This window comes from Fonsecaea multimorphosa (assembly GCF_000836435.1).
Source record: "Fonsecaea multimorphosa CBS 102226 unplaced genomic scaffold supercont1.18, whole genome shotgun sequence".
Lineage (NCBI taxonomy): Eukaryota > Fungi > Ascomycota > Eurotiomycetes > Chaetothyriales > Herpotrichiellaceae > Fonsecaea > Fonsecaea multimorphosa.
The window spans coordinates 590,111-607,946 of NW_015971652.1; the positions used below are offsets into that span (position 1 = coordinate 590,111).

The 17,836-nt window shown below is 55.1% G+C and overlaps 4 protein-coding genes across 4 annotated transcripts; all 4 read left to right on the forward strand.

The window, feature by feature from the left end:
* Positions 1–2,888: 2,888 nt before the first annotated feature.
* Positions 2,889–4,520, forward strand: Z520_08360 (uncharacterized protein; the record flags this gene model as incomplete). Its single annotated transcript, XM_016778857.1, has 1 exon — positions 2,889–4,520. One exon carries the CDS (start codon positions 2,889–2,891, stop codon positions 4,518–4,520), a length of 1,632 nt encoding a protein of 543 aa, XP_016630228.1.
* Positions 4,521–8,703: 4,183 nt separating this feature from the next.
* Positions 8,704–10,176, forward strand: Z520_08361 (uncharacterized protein; the record flags this gene model as incomplete). The annotated part of the gene is made up of 3 exons (XM_016778858.1): positions 8,704–9,076; positions 9,148–9,519; positions 9,572–10,176. The coding sequence occupies 3 exons, from the start codon at positions 8,704–8,706 to the stop codon at positions 10,174–10,176; spliced, it is 1,350 nt and encodes a 449-aa protein (XP_016630229.1).
* Positions 10,177–11,668: 1,492 nt separating this feature from the next.
* Z520_08362 (uncharacterized protein) lies at positions 11,669–13,251 on the forward strand (the record flags this gene model as incomplete). Its single annotated transcript, XM_016778859.1, has 2 exons — positions 11,669–11,796; positions 11,874–13,251. 2 exons carry the CDS (start codon positions 11,669–11,671, stop codon positions 13,249–13,251), a joined length of 1,506 nt encoding a protein of 501 aa, XP_016630230.1.
* Positions 13,252–13,892: 641 nt separating this feature from the next.
* Positions 13,893–17,328, forward strand: Z520_08363 (uncharacterized protein; the record flags this gene model as incomplete). Its single annotated transcript, XM_016778860.1, has 2 exons — positions 13,893–16,348; positions 16,428–17,328. The coding sequence occupies 2 exons, from the start codon at positions 13,893–13,895 to the stop codon at positions 17,326–17,328; spliced, it is 3,357 nt and encodes a 1,118-aa protein (XP_016630231.1).
* Between the last annotated feature and the right edge of the window lie 508 nt (positions 17,329–17,836).

Consider the following 17,836-nt stretch of genomic DNA (forward strand, 5'->3'; position numbering starts at 1 on the left):
ACGGTAAGAATGGAAGGCCTGTGCAACCATTCGGGACGTTTCACCGTGTGTGTACAACATCCACTAGACACGGCGAGCAACCACCGTGCCAATATCACCAGCACCAGAAGTGATAATGTCAGCCTGGTCAACCACTCGACGCTTTTCCTTATTGTCCTTGTCCTTGAGGAGAGGGCCGATATTTCTCTCGACCTGTGCTTACCAGAACTTCCTGCCGCTATTTCGGTAATCTAGCGAATACGCCTAACGGGGGAGAGCAAGGACCCCTTCCGTGGGTAAAACGATCCACAAAAGGACCATTCGGCGCGCAAATTGAAATCTTGGAGCGGTGAACGATTTCGTTTCGGCGGTCCAACCTGTGATCCATTATTTCGCCGGGAAGCAGGTACGTTGATATGCGAGATATCAAGGGGATGGACGCCCTTGTACGAGGCACTATTTCTGTCAACCCTGGGAAGCTCTGATCGACGTGATCGTCCTAAGCGGCCCCTTTCCCGGTCCAGGCTAACTTGAGGTCTTTGGAACCAGGACTCCGTAGTGGAATTAGAAGTTAGAACTCCCTATGTACTCATTCCCCTCCGCCACTGACGAGGAAGTTTTTTCCTGGGCTTACAAGAAAGCTAACCCTCGCCGGTCACGTCACCCGTCTTCATCTGCTGGTAGGCCCAATAAAGACGGACTAATACCAGGGACGGCTCCGGAAACTGACCACCATTGAGAGGATGGGCTTTATCGTTTTTTATTTCCTTTGACGAGCTTCATGGAAACGGCCGCTTGGCCATTGGACACCCCAAGCAGTCCGGGATCACAAGCCTCTAGGCGAGTGGGACGCTTCACTTTGTCGAGGCTGATCTGTCCCCCGGGATGTTGTCGAATTACGAGTAAACTGGAATTGTCCCAGACTGTGACCTTTTGATATTGACACTCTCCTGGTGTCCTGGTCGGCCTTATTCCAATTGACCCAAAGCAGCCGACAGATTGGGGTTCTCACGGTCCTAAAGCAGAAGGATCGCTCGCATTGGGCAAGGACAGAGCTCTTGAGGCCTGATCCCAGGCGATGTGGCAGAAGAGCCGCGACCCAATTGCAGCCATTGACGGCAGAGGGCCCTAATCGCCCTGCCCTAGCATTTTCCTGGCGCCCCTCGCCGCGAGTTTCTGGGTTTGACGCTACGAACTTTCTCATCAACTGGAGGCCAAGCTGCAACGGGGGATGCAAGCCGACGTCGGGGACAAGGCGAATGAGGCGGGCTAGGAGAAGGTGGCTAATGCGCCTCTCTGGTGGCTCTCGCAATGCCTGACATTGCATGGGACTCGAGTCTTTCCTTTGCTGATCAACCCCTGGTCGCATTGTCAATAACGTCTACCCACCCACCGCCCGCTTGATGCCAGCACTGAGTGGGAAAAAAGCAAGAGAGCTCGGCCCAGCCATTGTCAATTGACCAGTCCGGATGTGACTACACCCACCCTTTCCAAGTCATGGGGATTTCGCTCCCTGAGGTCAACCCATCAGAGATGCCGGCAGGATTCGTGAGAGTCTGTGGATCCCCGGTTATGCCCCTGGCACTCTTCCCCCTTCGACAGGGGTTGCCAGGGAGCGAGGCAGAGCGTTAGTTCATGACAGACAACAGCCTCCAGAAGTCTAATCAGCCCGCCAGCCCCACGCTGCGTTGACGGTTACTACATGTACCAACCCCCAGACGTTCCGCAGCGCCACATCACCGGCGTGGCCCACCCAGAGGGCGCGCTATCACAAGTTGCTGCCCAGCGATGCCGTCGATGCCATCATCCCGCCTGCCGGGGCCATCACGCGCTTGACAGGGCATGCTCGAGCGATGAGCTAGTTTCCTTGCATCCCGGCATCCCTAGGGACGGTCAAATCTGAAGTCTGAAATGCTCAAGCACCCTGTGGCCCTCGCTCCATCCCATCGGCTTCTCGCATGGTTGAAACCCGCCGGACGGCGCCGACCCACTTGCCTCCTCCCTGCCCACCGATGGGTACCCAAGTCTCTCGTCGGCGTTGGGCCCAAACGTCCCTGCCTTTGGAGAGGGGAGGGAGAGCGACGCTCAGATCGTGACGAGGCAGACGGGCCTCAACGCTAGAAAGCCTGGAAGCATCTCGCTTTTCCAACACCAACAAATAATGCTACCCGCTTCCCCGTCCCAGGAATTGCGGCGGGCCACTCCCTCCCAAGTGCCTCTGCTTACTCTGCCCACTCCGACGAGGAAATATTACGAGCTGACCTCAGGCTAGCCTGTCGAGACTATTTGTTCTCCTTTGCCCTTTGCCTATCTAATGCTCCTGAGGCTGCCTGGCTTCATTTGTGCCGGTTCTCTCTTTTTGCGAACGGACCTCTCAGGGCCAGGGTTGCAATTTGACGACTCTCATTTGCCGCATCTATTGAACCAAGAGACGAATTATCGGACGACCCTCGCAAGTGCATGGGGGAGTGGGTTGCGCAAATGCTGGTGATCGTGGGATGCGCAATCTTCTGTCCGGCTTTCTAGCCCTTGCGTGTGTTGTAACCTTGCTCTGACCCTCCCAGAGTGGCCGTGACTTTTCTAGAAGTACTCTTGTAAGTCTGGCCTCGCGCGAGCTTACCAGCTAGTCTTCCTCTGACCTGACCTTGCCCAGCATACCAGATAACTACAAGGCTTTCAATCTGGCTACCCTCGGCGTCACCATCTCCCCCTTCCAACAATACCCCAGGTCCCCTCCCAACTCTGGATACTTTCAGCAACCGTGGAACTACCAGTCTTGCCAAACGAGTCCGACATCGACCACAGGACCTGAGGATAGGTGGAGGAGGGAAGGCGGAGGAGTGCCGCAGGAGGGACATCCATGGTCGCGACAAGGGGACCAGCCGCACGAGGAGGCTCATAAAAAGTACATGTCACCATCCCCCCCGCCGGCAGACCATCCGTCAATCTCCACGCCCACCACTGCCGGAGGACGCATCCTTCAGCCTCTACCGTCTGGTGGAAGCGCAGAATCCTCGAGACCAAGCACGGCGAGTGTTGTTCGGACGGAGCCATATGGCGGCTACAGTGGCATCGCTTCGGGGCGGATTGTGACGGACGTGGGTTTGGGGATATCTTCTCGTCGACATTCGGCAGAGTCCAGCGTCCAGACTCCCTCCAGGGCTTTTGGCGTGCACAGCATTCTGAATCCTCCAGTAGAGCCCGAAGACACTGCCTCTCCTGATGTTCGACCCACCGCCCAACCCGCCATGAACCTCAGCCAGAGTCTTCTACCGGCGCCGGCCGAGTCTCCACGCAGTCGAAAACGCACAGATCCGAGATCCCCTCCACGAGAATTTGAGCCGGCCCCTGGACGCGCGGGCAGGCGTGTTCTCACCCCGAAGTCGCCGGGATTACGGGCAGCAAGTCTGGGCGCGAGAAGGAATCCAGCTTTTCATTCCACGATCCAGCCATTACAACCCCCACCAGGCACCGGCAGCCGTCTTTACACAGCCGAGCCAGGTCAATATCAGACATCGGAGATTCCGCCTCTGCCTCCTTTGGCGCTCGCGACCGGTGCACACCTGAGCAGCATACTGCCACCCGAACCAGGACAACCTCGCTCAGCACACGTCCAGGAAAGCCCTATTTCCCGTGGAGTGGAGCCCGCAATAACCTCCCAGGCTGAGCGGCCGACAGTGCAGCCTCCATACAGCAGTACCGACCATCCTTCGCCAAGGTATCGTTACGGAATCCCTAGGCCGCCGCCGCCTGCTCAGCCACCTGCTCCATTCAGGGCGATCTCAGCTGGGGGTGGAGGTCTGTACATTCATGAGACACCGGGACATCATGGACCGCACGAGGGCTACCAGCAAGGTCCTGCTTCATATCAGATGACTCTTGACACTGATCAGGGCCCGCTGAACATCCCTGTGGAGTTGGACCTGCAACAAGCGTCCAAGGTTGCGGACGAAAAGAGAAAGCGCAACGCGGGGGCATCAGCACGCTTTCGTGCACGCAGGAAGGAGAAGGAGAAGGAAGCCTCGCAGACAATTGCTGGATTGCAGCAGGAGCTGCGGGATCTGATCGAAGAACGCGACCACTATTTGTCAGAGAGGAACTATTTTCGTGACCTGGCCATGAGGTACGTATCGGGTGCGCAGTTGCTTCCACGACCAGAATCGCCTCAGCAGCGGAGACTGGCAGCTGCAGCCTCCGGAGCCTCACACGCACCCGGTGGTCTCCTGGAAACTCCCACCGTGTCCGACGAGTCTTCGCGTGAACGCAACGACCCTGGTCCTTCGACTCAGCGCCGTCGAACTGGTGATTACCAGCCGAGTTTTACAGGGCGGCATACGCATTCACCACCTGCGCCGGGCTACGGGACAGGGTTTCCATCGCAGCCTCCTCCGCCGCTTCCCCCCCCTCCTGTACCGAGCATGTTCGCAGCCTCCAGGACATTGCCACCAGGGCCACCGCCGCCTCCTCCTGTCACCCGATCACAATCCTACGATCCTTTTCGCCGAGATCCGTTTGACAGGAGTTGGAATTCTGGCAGGTGAAAGGAAGGAGAGCCTGCCCTGCCACCGGAAATCGTCGAGACCGAGACCGAGACCGAGACCGAGACCTTTTCTTTTCCCTTCGAAATGACTATTCCTAGAGAGACGACAATGAGGGCAACCTCAGATGCGACATCCCTTCACCGCCGTGGTGGGACATGATTACGAATGACCGAGATCAGAATGGGATTGCGCTTTGCCGTCACAAGGGCTTATTGGCTTGCCCGTTTCTTATTGCACAAATTGGAAGACCGCAACACTCTTGACGTGATTTCCTTGACTAATTGTGTTATCTTTGCTTCTTTGTCGTGGTGTTGTACCTGCGAGATACCCCCACCTACATCCTTTTGTCGAATTAATACTTTCTCCGCGGCGTTGGGGACAATATGGCAGAGACAAGGGAAACTAGCAGTCCCAGACACTGCAGAGAGGGAAACCAGATATCACCGGGAAGAGAAGGCTCTATGTGGCAGACTTCAACCACGATATCGATATCGATATATCGTTGGTGACTGTACTTTTGTATATTTATCCACGAGAGACGACCCCACGCTTCACACACATTTTTAGGTATTATATTTACAAAGCCACAGCGCATTAGGCAGCTCGTGGCCAATTTTCTACGGTCGCAGAACCAAAGACATTGTATGTCAGAAGCTTCACAGCACACGTCTCGAGACCGCCATACCTGGGCCACGGCAACGTAAATGCTGACCAGCAACCTCCAAGCCTGGGTGCAACTTCTGCCACTACCCGCATCTGCTGCCGCTTTGGTCCCAACCAGGGACCCGAGTTGCAAGTCGACGGCATGACATGGTCATGACTGGTCCTCGACGGACGTGAAGAGGTTGCTCAAGGTGCAAGTTTGCTGCCTGGCAAGCCGGAGGCTGCCGCTAAATAACGGGCTAGATACCTAGGTATGATTCCCAGGTCCGAAGTGCAATGCGAAGGAGCTTTGATGGCCAATCGCGACGTGAGGAGGGCGGTTCTGATGCAGTATTGGACAGCGACCGGAAAACACCAGTCCTGTACAAGTCAATTGGCCAGGACGTTGACGATTCTTGTAAATTCTCATCACTGCAGCGTGGCCTGAGGGCCTTTTGGCCGAGCGCTGGCTCTCTCGTGTCTGCGAAACACTCACCTTGAACTCAAGTATGGGTCAATGCGGCATCTCGGAAGCCTGGACCACTACCACTAACATCAGACGCCGCAGTGAGAGGTCCAGCCACATCCATCGAAAGCGTTGCTGACAGGAACTCGATCCAACATACCGAGTACAGAGTCCCGGATGACCAGTCGAGTCGCCAGGTTTCCGTCGCGCCCGCCGCCTCACCCCCAACCCCAGCGTGGCTAGAGCTTCGATCCCTCGAGCAAACATACCCCTACGAGTACCTCGTACATGGCACCTGCACAACAACAGCCGCTATCAGGCGAAGACGATCAGCTCTGACCCGACGCTATTCTCTTGGGAAAAAGAAAAAGACCACGTCCCGATTAGCCGCGATTTTCCTGTCCACCTTCCTTGTGATTTCGACGGTTTCCAGCGATGGCTGGCTGGAGCCGTGGGCCCCCACGACCACGAGGCTAGCTCGTCACTCGGAGATCAATGCACGAAAGATCGGATTACCCGAGCAAATAGTCTTGCATCACGCAGAATTTTGCCTCGTCACAAGACTGCCTTTCAGGAATCAATGGATGGTCGGAGAAATTGCGATTCGAACGACAAACTCTTGGGCGAGTTAGTGCTGGTTGCGCGGTTATGAGCAAATTTCCCAGACAACATGGCAATAACCAGGAAAGGTCCCCAGGCTGGCTTGAGAACCATTCGGCTACGAGTCACGGATCGGGCGCAATTGGCTGCTTCACATGTTGGGCGACAAGGCCATCCCCTCCCGATTTTGATCCAAGGGCACACGAAGCATCGACTGGCTGGCGGAGTTGTCAAACCGGCTGTCAAGGATATAAGTAGAAGGTGACTAGAGAAAATCCCCGGCAACAAATGGCACAGGGACAATACCTAGTACTCAGAAGAAACTGGGAAAACTAGGGAAAGCGGAGCATGCACAAGCAGATAAGACGACAGATCCACGCCAACGTCCTGCCTGCACAGCGGCCCAAACGATGCAAATAAGGGACGCTACTTAGAGCTTGCATTGCAGCATAGTGCATTGCATCCCGCATCCTGCATTGCATAGGCGCCAGCAAGGATCAGGGGCCAAAGGCGGTTCCCCGAGTCGTTCACACGTGGGCGGGAGGGAACTTCTCCACCGCCGCAAAGGATCCTCTTTCCTGTCCATTCCTGGAACCAACCTTGCGCCAGCTGGCCATGGCTAGTCTGTAAGCGATGGTGATGGATGTGTTGATGTGACTTGGCCGCCCGCCAACAGCACTCGGCACTGGGCAGAAGGCAGAGCAAAGTGACGGAGTTTCTTCCTGATGATGCAACCTGACCTGGGACGTTTTCGGAGCCGAGAGAGACATGATGCTTGTCTCCCCCACAACGATGATCGCCGAGGACTTCGCCCGTTAACCTTTCACGGTTGTTGCTGGTAATGCAAACCCGGCACGATTTGCCCTTAAGCAAGCATAAGGAGGTGGTGATTTGCGTGATGCACGCAGTTGAGCTGCAGGTGAGTCCCGCCCGAAGGCTTTTGGCTGTTGGCTCTGCAGAAGCTTTTTCTCCAAGCACATCCTGTTGACAAGTTGGTCATTCGTCTTGCAGTTTACCAGGTAGCGCCGTTGTTTGCTGATTGCGTGCTTCTGAAACCCGCTCTAGGTAAGCTCGCTTCGACAAAACACAGTTCCTCAACTGGGCTATACCAAGGTCAGTTGTCGGCTTTTAGTTTGAACCTACCTGTGCGGGTGGCCCTCGAGGGGGTGTGTGCAAACCACCAGAGCCACGACACAGATCATCTGCAAGGGCTGCTCCTCGATTCCCGCGTCAACACGTGGCGTGCAGGTGCAGGATGGCCTGGGTGCGCAAAGGACGTTAAGCTGTCACCATCGCATCTCCTCGGACAATTCTTTTTGCAGCTAAACCAAGAAGGCCGGGACAGGGCAACATTCCAGGTTCCTGTGACCTCGTCCCCGTGGATGTGGCACCAGGTCGGCCTCTTGGCTGCTTGTTCTTGTGCCAAATGCCTTCACACTCGCCGTGCATTAGGCACTCGACTATTGGTGAGAAGAGCCATACGTCTCTGTGCAGTAGCCCGGCTCCATCATCCAGCAACCATCTCTCTCCTGCAGCACGCTCGATTTGAAGGCACCTCCAGATTTACGAGCATATGCCATCCATCTAACGAATGAAAAAGGTCGCTGCAGGTTGACCATTTCTCACCCGGAAATGCACCTTCTTTGCTCATTGCGACGTTTTTACTGGGCGCCAGAAATGTCTGACTTCTGACAAGAACGTCGTTGGTTATAAAATGTGAGTACTAAGTCCTATTTGTGCAACAACGAAAGTAACTCCGGAGTCCGCTGAACTGGGCGTCCGACTCGTCGATCGGGAAAGGAGTGTTTCTAAGCATAGAATCTTGTAGTGCCTGCCGGACGACGATGTCAGAAATGGAAAGGCAGGTTAAGGTGTGACTAATACGACAGATGCAGTCCGGCAAAAGCAAAGAAAGGCCTTTTGATAGATCATTGGCAATTTGGTGGGAGTCCCTGTGCTCGATTTGACTGGGATGTGAATTCAACTTCTTGCGGCTTTGGTCACACTGACGAGGGAAGGATCGAGGGACAATGAAAGAGGCGAGGAGCAGCTAGCTAGATAGCCACCTTGGTGACCTTTGAACGACGTTGTGCTCATGGACACTGGCAGACAGGACTTCCACCATGGCAAATTCTCTCAGTACGGCCTCAATTGACAATCATGGAACAATGCACAATGGCGAACAGCCTGATCGCGGGGGGCAAGGCTGGGCTGGGCTTGGCGTGAAATTGTGCTAGTAACGCGACAACGACGCGTTATGCCACTGCGTTTTTCTCCAATTCCGACAATTCATTATTCATTTCAATATCTTGTTTAGTTTTGACTTCAGTCTGTTTCTTCTCTCTGCAGACCGGAACCCCCCATCCTACCTACTTTGTTCATATTGCTTCGGCTAAGTTTCTACACACGGGACCTTCTCTTCCCAGTTCCCCATTACATTCCCTTCCTAGGTTCCTTTCACTGAAATCTGACATCATGCCCGCGAAAAAGCGCAAAGCCTCGTCAAACTCGTCTAGCACTCGAGCCAAGAAAGTCCGCATCGGCGGCACCTCTGACATTCCTGACCAACCTCAACCCAGCACGGTCTCGCCCGCGGGCCGGCCCAAGAGGACCTCTGTTAGTGAACCCAAGTACAATTTCACCAGGCGCCGCAACTCATCTGGCACTCTGCAGAATGCTACTGCGGCCTCGGCTGGCGGCGGCGGTGGTGGTGGCATAAAAAGTGATGAGCCCGTGGTGAAGAAGAAGCGTGGAAGACCATCCAAGGCTGAGGCTGCTGCTGCATCCCCGGCACCCACACAAGAGGTCAAGTCCAAGCCGGCGAAATCAAGTGTGAAGAAAGCTACAAGTCAGTCCAGCTCCGTGTAGTGGTCATGGGCCTCAGACCCCAAAATGTGCCGTGTTGACCTGATTGAACAGCCTCGACTGCGTCCAAGTCCGCCACCGCCACTCTCTCCGCGCAGAGACATCGTGCAGCGTCGCGCAAGTCCTCTGCGAGAATCTCTGTTCCACCACCGACAGTCCCCAAGCGCGGCAGAAAGCCAAAAGTCGCACCCAAGGCGAAAAATGCGTCGTCAGAGTCAGAGTCTGTAGACGCAACTCTTCCGCACGGACAAACACTCACAGCGGTCAACGGTGAGGGGAACAAGTCTGGCGACCTCGTGACGCTTGATCATGACATACAATACTGGTTGATGAAGGCTGAACCGGAATCTCGAATCGAGAAGGGGCACGACGTCAAATTCTCGATCGACGATCTAGCTGCTAAGACGGAGCCCGAAGGTTGGGATGGTTAGTATTGGTGTTTGTTTTGTGGCACGGACTTCTTCTAACAAATGGACAGGTGTACGCAACCCAGTGGCCCGGAACAACATGCGGGCAATGCGTAAGGGCGACTTGGCATTCTTCTATCATTCTAACTGCGCTGTCCCCGGCATTGCAGGTGTCATGCGGATCGTCGGCGAACATACCGTTGATGAATCTGCCTTTGACCCCGGCCATCCTTACTTTGACCCAAAGTCCGACCGCGCAAAGCCCAAGTGGGAATTGGTCCACGTCGAATTTGTCAAGAAGTTTGATAACCTCATCACGCTCAAGGAGCTGAAGTCCTTCGCGAAGCCCGGTGGAGCTTTGGAAAACATGCAAACGTTCAGGCAGAGTCGGCTCAGTGTCTCGGCGGTCTCGCCTGAGGAATGGAGGTTCATTCTCGATCTGGCTGGGGAGTCGGCTTCTCTGGGACATGGAGATATCATGGGCGGCTACGAATCGGAAGTTGACGGCGAAGGCGAGGAGACTGCGGCCACCAGCGACGGCGACGGGCTCAATGGACTTTCCGAAGGAGCTTCCGGTGCAGAAACTACAGGTGCTATCGAAATTGACATCCTGTTGCAACAGGCGCCCCAGAAGAGCAGTGACTCGGAGACTGTCGACAGTGCTGGAGAAGTGTGAAGGAAAGAAGCGACCGACCAACGGGTTTCGACGTCAGCCAGTCAAAACAGTCGCCAGGAGTGTAACAAAAGAGATGCACAGATTTGAGAATTGAGCAATGTTGACGAAGACGCCCGAGCCTCAACATTTCTGAGCAGATGGAAGCTGGCGGGGTGTTTCTAGGTGATGACAGCCTTGGGCAAGAGTGGAGGGATGACGCAGGAGACCAAACACGAAGAGCGGTAGGGCTAGCTGATGGAAATCTCGAATATCGATACCGCACAATCGACGTGTGCTAGAATGGCAGCGGCCACTGGCTCGACCCTCGTATCGAATTGCGCGTGTCTTGCATTGAGGGCAGGGATGTTTCCCAAACGAGCAAGCTGCATTCGCTGCCGTCGGGCTTCGGGCGCTTGTTCGGCGTCAGGTCCCGTGGCTGGCTGTCAATAAGTCGGCCAGGATTGAAGTCCTTTGGACATTTAGAGATGCCTGCAGGTCATTCGAAGGCCACAGGTTGTCCTCCCACAAGGGGCGACTGTATCTGCCAAATCCTGCTTCAATCTCTTTAAACCTTGTTCCGCCCGCGTTTCTGTTCTTGCCAGCTTTGAAAGATTCCCTCCCAGAACGAGAAGGTGAGGTCTCGCAAGTGAGTTCAAAGAAGTTCTTTGTTCCGTCTCGGGCGCAGCCGTCCACGTGGGTTTGAACAGAAGTTAACAAGCTGGGGCGCTGCGTACTAAATCCCAGCGCTCTGGTTCACTTCCGCTCCTGCAGCTTGCATGAGGGTGTTTCCACAAGCCCAGCAGCCTCCTCCACAGTCTCCCACCCCTTGATCCCTGACGATGGCCAGGCAACCTCGGTAAACAAGGCCCGGTGAGCAAGGCTGAATTTCCTGATCAAGGGGCGGCAGCCATGTGCAGGCGGGAGGAGGGAGGTGGGAGGTGGGAGGAGGGAGCAAGGTGCCTAGCACGCCGCCGCCTAGGTAAGATGTGCAGATGCCCAAGAAGGGCAGGCGCATCCGGAAGAGCCCTTATCGCAGTTGCCCCTCCCTTGCTGGCGCCTTCCCCTCTTCTTGTTCCTCCTTATCGGAGCTCAGCGACTTGCTGGAGAGTTCCAAGGGTTGCTTTGTCGTTACTACTACAATACCACACGCTGATCGCCGTGGGGTTGGACAGCTCCAAACAGGCAATCAAGTCCCGAAAAAAAAAGCTCCTCGGTGGCTCCCACGAACGACACAGCTTCTACAGCTTTGGTGAGTGGGTGCTGGCATTGGCCCGTCCGTCTGGCAACGGGCGTTGACGCGGGTCTGTCCTTTATTCGATTAGATATAACAAAATCTTGCTTTGGGAATTCTTTTTCTCCCTCGACCTGCCCATTTTACATGTACAATTCCTCATTGACGTTCCTGCTTCTGACTTCGAGGTCCTTTTCTCTTCGCTCTCTGTCCCGGAACTGTGCTCAGAACAGGCATATCGAGTTGCGACTGTTTTCTACCGCCCGCCAGACATTGTCCAAGATGGCTGATTTGAAAGTTGAGCTGACGGCGCCCAATGGGCGGAAAATCACCTTGCCCACGGGTCTTTTCATCAACAACGAATTCGTCAAGTCGAGCTCTCGCGAGAAGATCACGAGCATCAACCCTTCGTGAGTAGTCTCTCCAGGCCCATTGGGCCATTGGCATTGGGGGGATTGACCAGTACTGATCGCTTCACTCTGCTCAGGGACGAAAAGGAGATTTGCTCCGTCGAGGCAGCGTCTGCGGACGACATTGACAAGGCCGTCAAAGCCGCCCGAGCAGCCTTCAATGACCCTTCGTGGCGCGACCTCCCCGCGACGGACCGTGGCGCTCTGATGTACAAGTTTGCAGACGTCCTCGAAGAACACAAGGAGACACTTGCAACGCTGGAAACATGGGACAACGGCAAGCCATACAGTGTCGCATTGAATGAGGACTTGGGCGAGGTCGTGGGCACCATTCGATACTATGCTGGGTGGGCAGACAAGATTCATGGCGAGACAATCCCCACCAATCCTCAAAAGTTTGCCTATACCCTCAAGCAGCCCATTGGCGTCTGCGGCCAGATCATTCCCTGGAACTACCCCCTGGCCATGGCAGCGTGGAAACTGGGTCCAGCTCTCGCATGCGGCAACACTGTGGTTCTGAAGCCTGCAGAGCAGACTCCTCTCTCGATTCTCTACCTCGCAAGTCTCGTTCCGGGCATATTTCCTCCCGGTGTCATTAACATCGTGAACGGCTTTGGTAGGGAAGCAGGCCACGCTCTCGCCTCCCATCTAGACGTGGACAAAATTGCCTTCACCGGCAGCACGGTCACCGGCAAACAGATCATGAAGACGGCCAGCGTTAACATGAAGAACATTACCTTGGAAACTGGCGGCAAGTCGCCCCTTCTCGTCTTTGACGACGCCGATCTCGAGCAGGCCGCCAAATGGGCCCACATTGGAATCATGTCAAATATGGGTCAGATCTGTACTGCCACCTCGCGCGTACTTGTCCAGGAGGGCATCTACGACAAATTCGTCGAACAATTCAAGGAGGTGGTCAAGTCCACTTCGAAAGTCGGCGATCCATTTGCCGACGACACGTTCCAAGGCCCGCAAGTTACCAAGGCTCAATATGAGAAAGTCCTCGGATACATCGAGAGTGGAAAGTCGGAAGGCGCGACTCTGGCAGCTGGCGGTGTGCCGCACAAGAACGTTGGTGGCGGAAAGGGCTTTTTCATTGAACCCACCATCTTCACAGGCGTCAAGGACGACATGAAGATCTACCGTGAAGAGATCTTCGGCCCCTTTGTGGTGATTGCATCGTTCAAGACGGAGGACGAGGCCGTGCGCATGGCCAACGATACGACTTACGGTCTGGGCAGCGCCTTGTTTACGAGCAACATTGAGCGCGCGCACCGTGTAGCCGCCAGGATTGAGGCTGGTATGGTCTGGATTAACTCGTCGAACGATTCGGACTTTAGAGTGCCCTTTGGCGGCGTCAAGCAGAGCGGCATCGGACGAGAATTGGGCGAAGCTGGACTGGCGGCATATAGCCAAACGAAGGCAGTACATGTCAATTTGGGATTGAAGTTGTAAGAGGAGGGAAGGTGAATCGAGTGAGGAAGAGGTGGTATTGGGATTTGACCACGTGTAAGTGGGAGCTTGCGATATGGAGCAAACCCATTTTGAAAAGTTTACAAGAGTGCACGGGCATAGCATTTACATATAAGTCTAAGAGCACGAGATAAGATTGTGTAAGTTGAAACCCGATATTCATACAAAGATGAGTAGTAACTAGATGAAGTGCTTGAAGGCACAGTGGTTCGCTCTCGATTTCTTCATTTCCCATTCACTCGCTTGATCAGTGATGCGTTCCGACTTGGCACCTCGTGAATTTCGTGCTTCAGGCTCATCACTGAACGATCATATCTTACTCATTTGCGTGGTTCTCAACGTCGCTGCCCTTCTTGCTGGAAGGAGGCTGACCTTGAACCTGACCAATAAAGTGACAAGGTGGAATATAGTCACGTGATATCAAATTCCCGCCAAGGATCAAGCCGCCTGCGTTGTTGACCAGGGATTCTTTTTGGGCTCATTGTCACCATCACCTTGCCTCTTTCCCAACCCCAAAACTCCGTCATCTTCTCCTGAAAGGTCGCTAACACGACCAGCTCTCGAGTCCTCTGTATCTCCGCAAGCGCCCTTAGCTGGGTTGTTCCTGACGCCTACCGAGCAAGATGGCCTCTGGACAATCGTGGCTGAACCAGGACTTTGGTGGAGACGATGAAGAATCGGACAATGACTTCAATCCCGGGTTCGAGGCAGGGTCAGACCAGGAGGATGAAGGCGATCAAGACTCGAAGCCTCAGAGCACCGCGAAAAGATCCGGCAACGAAGACGAGGACGAGGACGACGACCGCCTTGCGCCTGCGACGAACGGTAACAAGTCGGCCTCTCCTGCCCGGAAGGATGGACGACCCTCACTCGATGAGGACGACGAAGAAGATGAGCAAGATGAACAGGCGGACAACGGTGAAAATGATGAAGGCGAGGGGGAAGACCTGAACGGAGAAGACGACGACGAGGAAGATGAAGAAGAGGACGAAGAGGATGAAGATGCCATCACCAGTCGACCCCGAAAGCGCCGGAGGCGAGGCCTGAATCAGTTCTTCGAAGAAGAAGCCGAAGTTGACGAGGATGACGATGAACTCGAAGCCGAGGAGGACGATCTTGGGCCCGACTTCATCGAACAAACTCACCCGGATGACGACCTTCCCCCCGAAGCGGACCATGATGACGCGAGACACAGAGAACTAGATCGTCAACGACAGATCGAGGCGTCGATGGATTTGGAGAAGCAGGCCGCAGCTTACAAAGAGCGGTACGGTCGGAGGACGACCACGGCCTTGAGCCAGGGCTCCTTCGTGCCGCAGAACCTGCTCATGCCCGACGTCAATTCCACGAGTATCTGGGGGGTCCGATGCAAAGCTGGCAAGGAAAGAGAAATAGTCACCAGGATCATGAAGAAATGGCTCGAGAGTAAGGGTAGGAACCAGCTGAGGATAATCTCGGTTTTCGAACGAGGCGATGGTCCCATGGCTGGGTATATCTTTGTCGAGGCCCTGAAGAAGAGCGATGTGGAAGATGCCCTTACCAATGTCCCGGATGTCTATCCGCGATCGAAGATGAATCTCGTCCCCATCAAGGAAATGCCCGACTTGTTGAGAACCAGAAAGGACAAGGAGCTGGAAGTCGGTGGGTACGTGCGCATCAAGCGAGGCCTCTACATGGGCGATTTGGCCATGATTGAGGATGTCGAAACCAATGGTCTCGAAGTCACACTCCGACTGGTACCTAGGCTTTCCTACGGCTTGGATGAGGAACAAGGTCGAGCAGCTCCAGCCGATGCGAAGCGCAAACGACCAAATACTTTTGGACCGATCAATACCTTTCAAAATCGACCGCCACAGAGGCTGTTCAACGAGCTCGAAGCGAAGAAGAGGCATGAGCGATTTGTGAGCCAGAACAGAGGGCTGACGGGGAAGAGCTTCACCTACAAGGGCGACACCTACGAGAACGGCTTTCTGATCAAAGATTTCAAGTTGCAGCATCTGATTACCGAAAATGTGAACCCCAAACTCGAGGAGATCACCAAGCTCACCAAAACCGCTGCCGACGGCTCCGAATTGCTCGATCTCGAAACCCTAGCCCACAGTCTGCGGAATACGACTGCTGAAGGCAACTACATGCCTGGCGATGAGGTCGAGGTCTATGAGGGCGAACAAAGAGGCATTGTTGGCAAGACGGAAGCCGTCCATGGCAATATTGTCTCCATCATGGTGTCAGAGGGCGAACTGACCGGCCAGCTTGTCGAAGTGCCGGTCAAGGGTCTGCGGAAACGCTTCAAGGAGGGCGACAACGTCAAGATCATTGGAGGCAGCAAGTACCGCGACGAAGTGGGGATGGTGTTGCGGATCAAGGACGACAAAGTCACAGTCCTCACCAACAACAGCAATGACGAAATCACCGTCTTCAGCAAGGATCTCAGAGAAGCCGCTGACTCGGGCAGTGGTGGCGCAGGAAGCAGTAAGTTCGACGTGCAGGAACTGGTGCAGATTGATCCTACCACGGTTGGGTGCGTGATCCGGGCTGATCGAGATTCGGTTCGGATCCTCGATCAAAATGGCTCGGTCATAACAAAGATACCTTCCCAGATCCAGAAGATTGAAGCACGGAAGAATGCTGTTGCCACGGATAAGAACGGTTCGGAGATCCGCATAGGCGACGTGGTGCGCGAATCTGGTGGAGAAGGAAAATCCGGGACGATTCTTCACATTCACCGGGGATATGTCTTTTGCCACAACAAGCTTGGTATCGAGAATGCGGGCATCTGGGTCAACCGGTGTACCAATGTTATTACCACGGCCGCAAAGGGTGGGCGGATCACAGCTCCAACTACCGATCTGACCAAGATGAATCCCGCCCTCCAGATGAAGCGCCCTGACATGGCCATGCCCCCTCCGCAGCGGCCTGGACGAGATCCTCTCCAAGGAAAACTTGTGCATATCAACAAGGGAACGTACAAAGGTCACCGTGCTATTGTCAAAGACACTACAGCTGGCGAGGCAAGACTTGAACTCCAGACGAAGAACAAGGTCATCAATGTCGGCAAGTTCGACCTGTCGATCATCGAGTAAGTTCAGCTGACTACCCCTTTTTCCCACTGCAGCTATGCTAACAGTCCAAAGTACCAACACGCAGAATCGAACCAGATATGAAGATTGGATCAGGCAGCGTGGTGGCCCATCAGCGATAAGGGCAGGACCCGGTGTCCCTGGCTCCCGAGTTCCCGATGCAGGCTTTGGAGGAAGAACTCCCATGGGCGTCATGGACGGTGGCCGAACTCCAGCGTGGGGCACCTCATCGAGGACGCCTGCCTGGAGCGGCCCTGGAGGGAGTGCTGGTCTCGATTCCGGCCGCACCCCATCGTGGAAGGGACCTTCAGGCTCCCAGACCTCTTATGGCGGCGCTGGTGGCATGACTTCCTACGGCGGCGCAGGCAACTACTCGACCAACACCAATATCGGCTCGCGCACGCCGGCGTGGAGCTCCGGCGCAAAGACCCCCTACGGTGGCGACCACGGATTCAGCTCGTCGGGCAACGCGGGCTTTGACGGCTTTGCAACCGGATCACGTACTCCAGCATATAACCCGGCCTCCTCATCACGGACTCCCGCCTGGGGTGGACCAGGCAGTTCCTCTGCCGCCGCCGCGTCGGCTCCCACGCCCGGTGCCAGCGCCAGCAGCGCGCGGCCCTACGACGCGCCCACACCGGGGATCATCTCAGCACCCACGCCGTCCGCATCCGGCACTGGCCGCTACGACATCGACGAAGCATACACTCCGTACGGTCTCAGCGCCCCGACTCCGGGTGCTTCAGGAGCAGCAGCAACGACGGTGCCGCAGGATGCACCGACGCCGGCACCACCGCCGAGTTTTGCAAAGAGCGCGAATCGCGAACCCCTGAAGAACAATCGGTTGGCCCTGTCCGCATTTGACGCGCCCACTCCCGCGGCGAGTGCCCCGACGCCGTACGCCAGTGGTGCGTTTGATGCGCCTACGCCCGCAGCGGGTGGTCCTAGATATGTGGATGACGAGGACGATGACGAGTGATTTTTTTCTTTTCTCCGGGAAAGTCGTGGATGTGCCATCGACTGGGCTGCAGAGGGACCAATGGAGAATGCTTCCGAGATTTTGTGTACGAATACCTCTTACAACTTTGCTATCACCTGGCTATTATTTACTCATCTGCTTGGAGGGCATGGGCAGCGATTGATTGCGTGGGATAAAAGACAGGGATCGAAGGGGGAAAAAAAAGGCCGAAATACTACAGAGTACGCAGTAGGCCAGGCCAGGCGAAGCGAGTCACTGGCAAGATGTTTGAGAATGAGGGCTCACTCTGGGCATTCGAGTGAAAACGGGACAAAAAAGAGGCCTCAATCAAAACATTTCTCGTCGTTGTGTTTCCCCTTTCCCTTTTTTTCCCGTCTCTGTTTTGTCTCCGATACGGTGAGCGAATATGTCGAAAATTTTAGGGGAGGATGGGCTGGGTGTCTTCTCCGGAGTCAGGGGGAATGGACGAGTTCCTTGATCCATCTTGGGTTTGCCTACTGGTAGTATG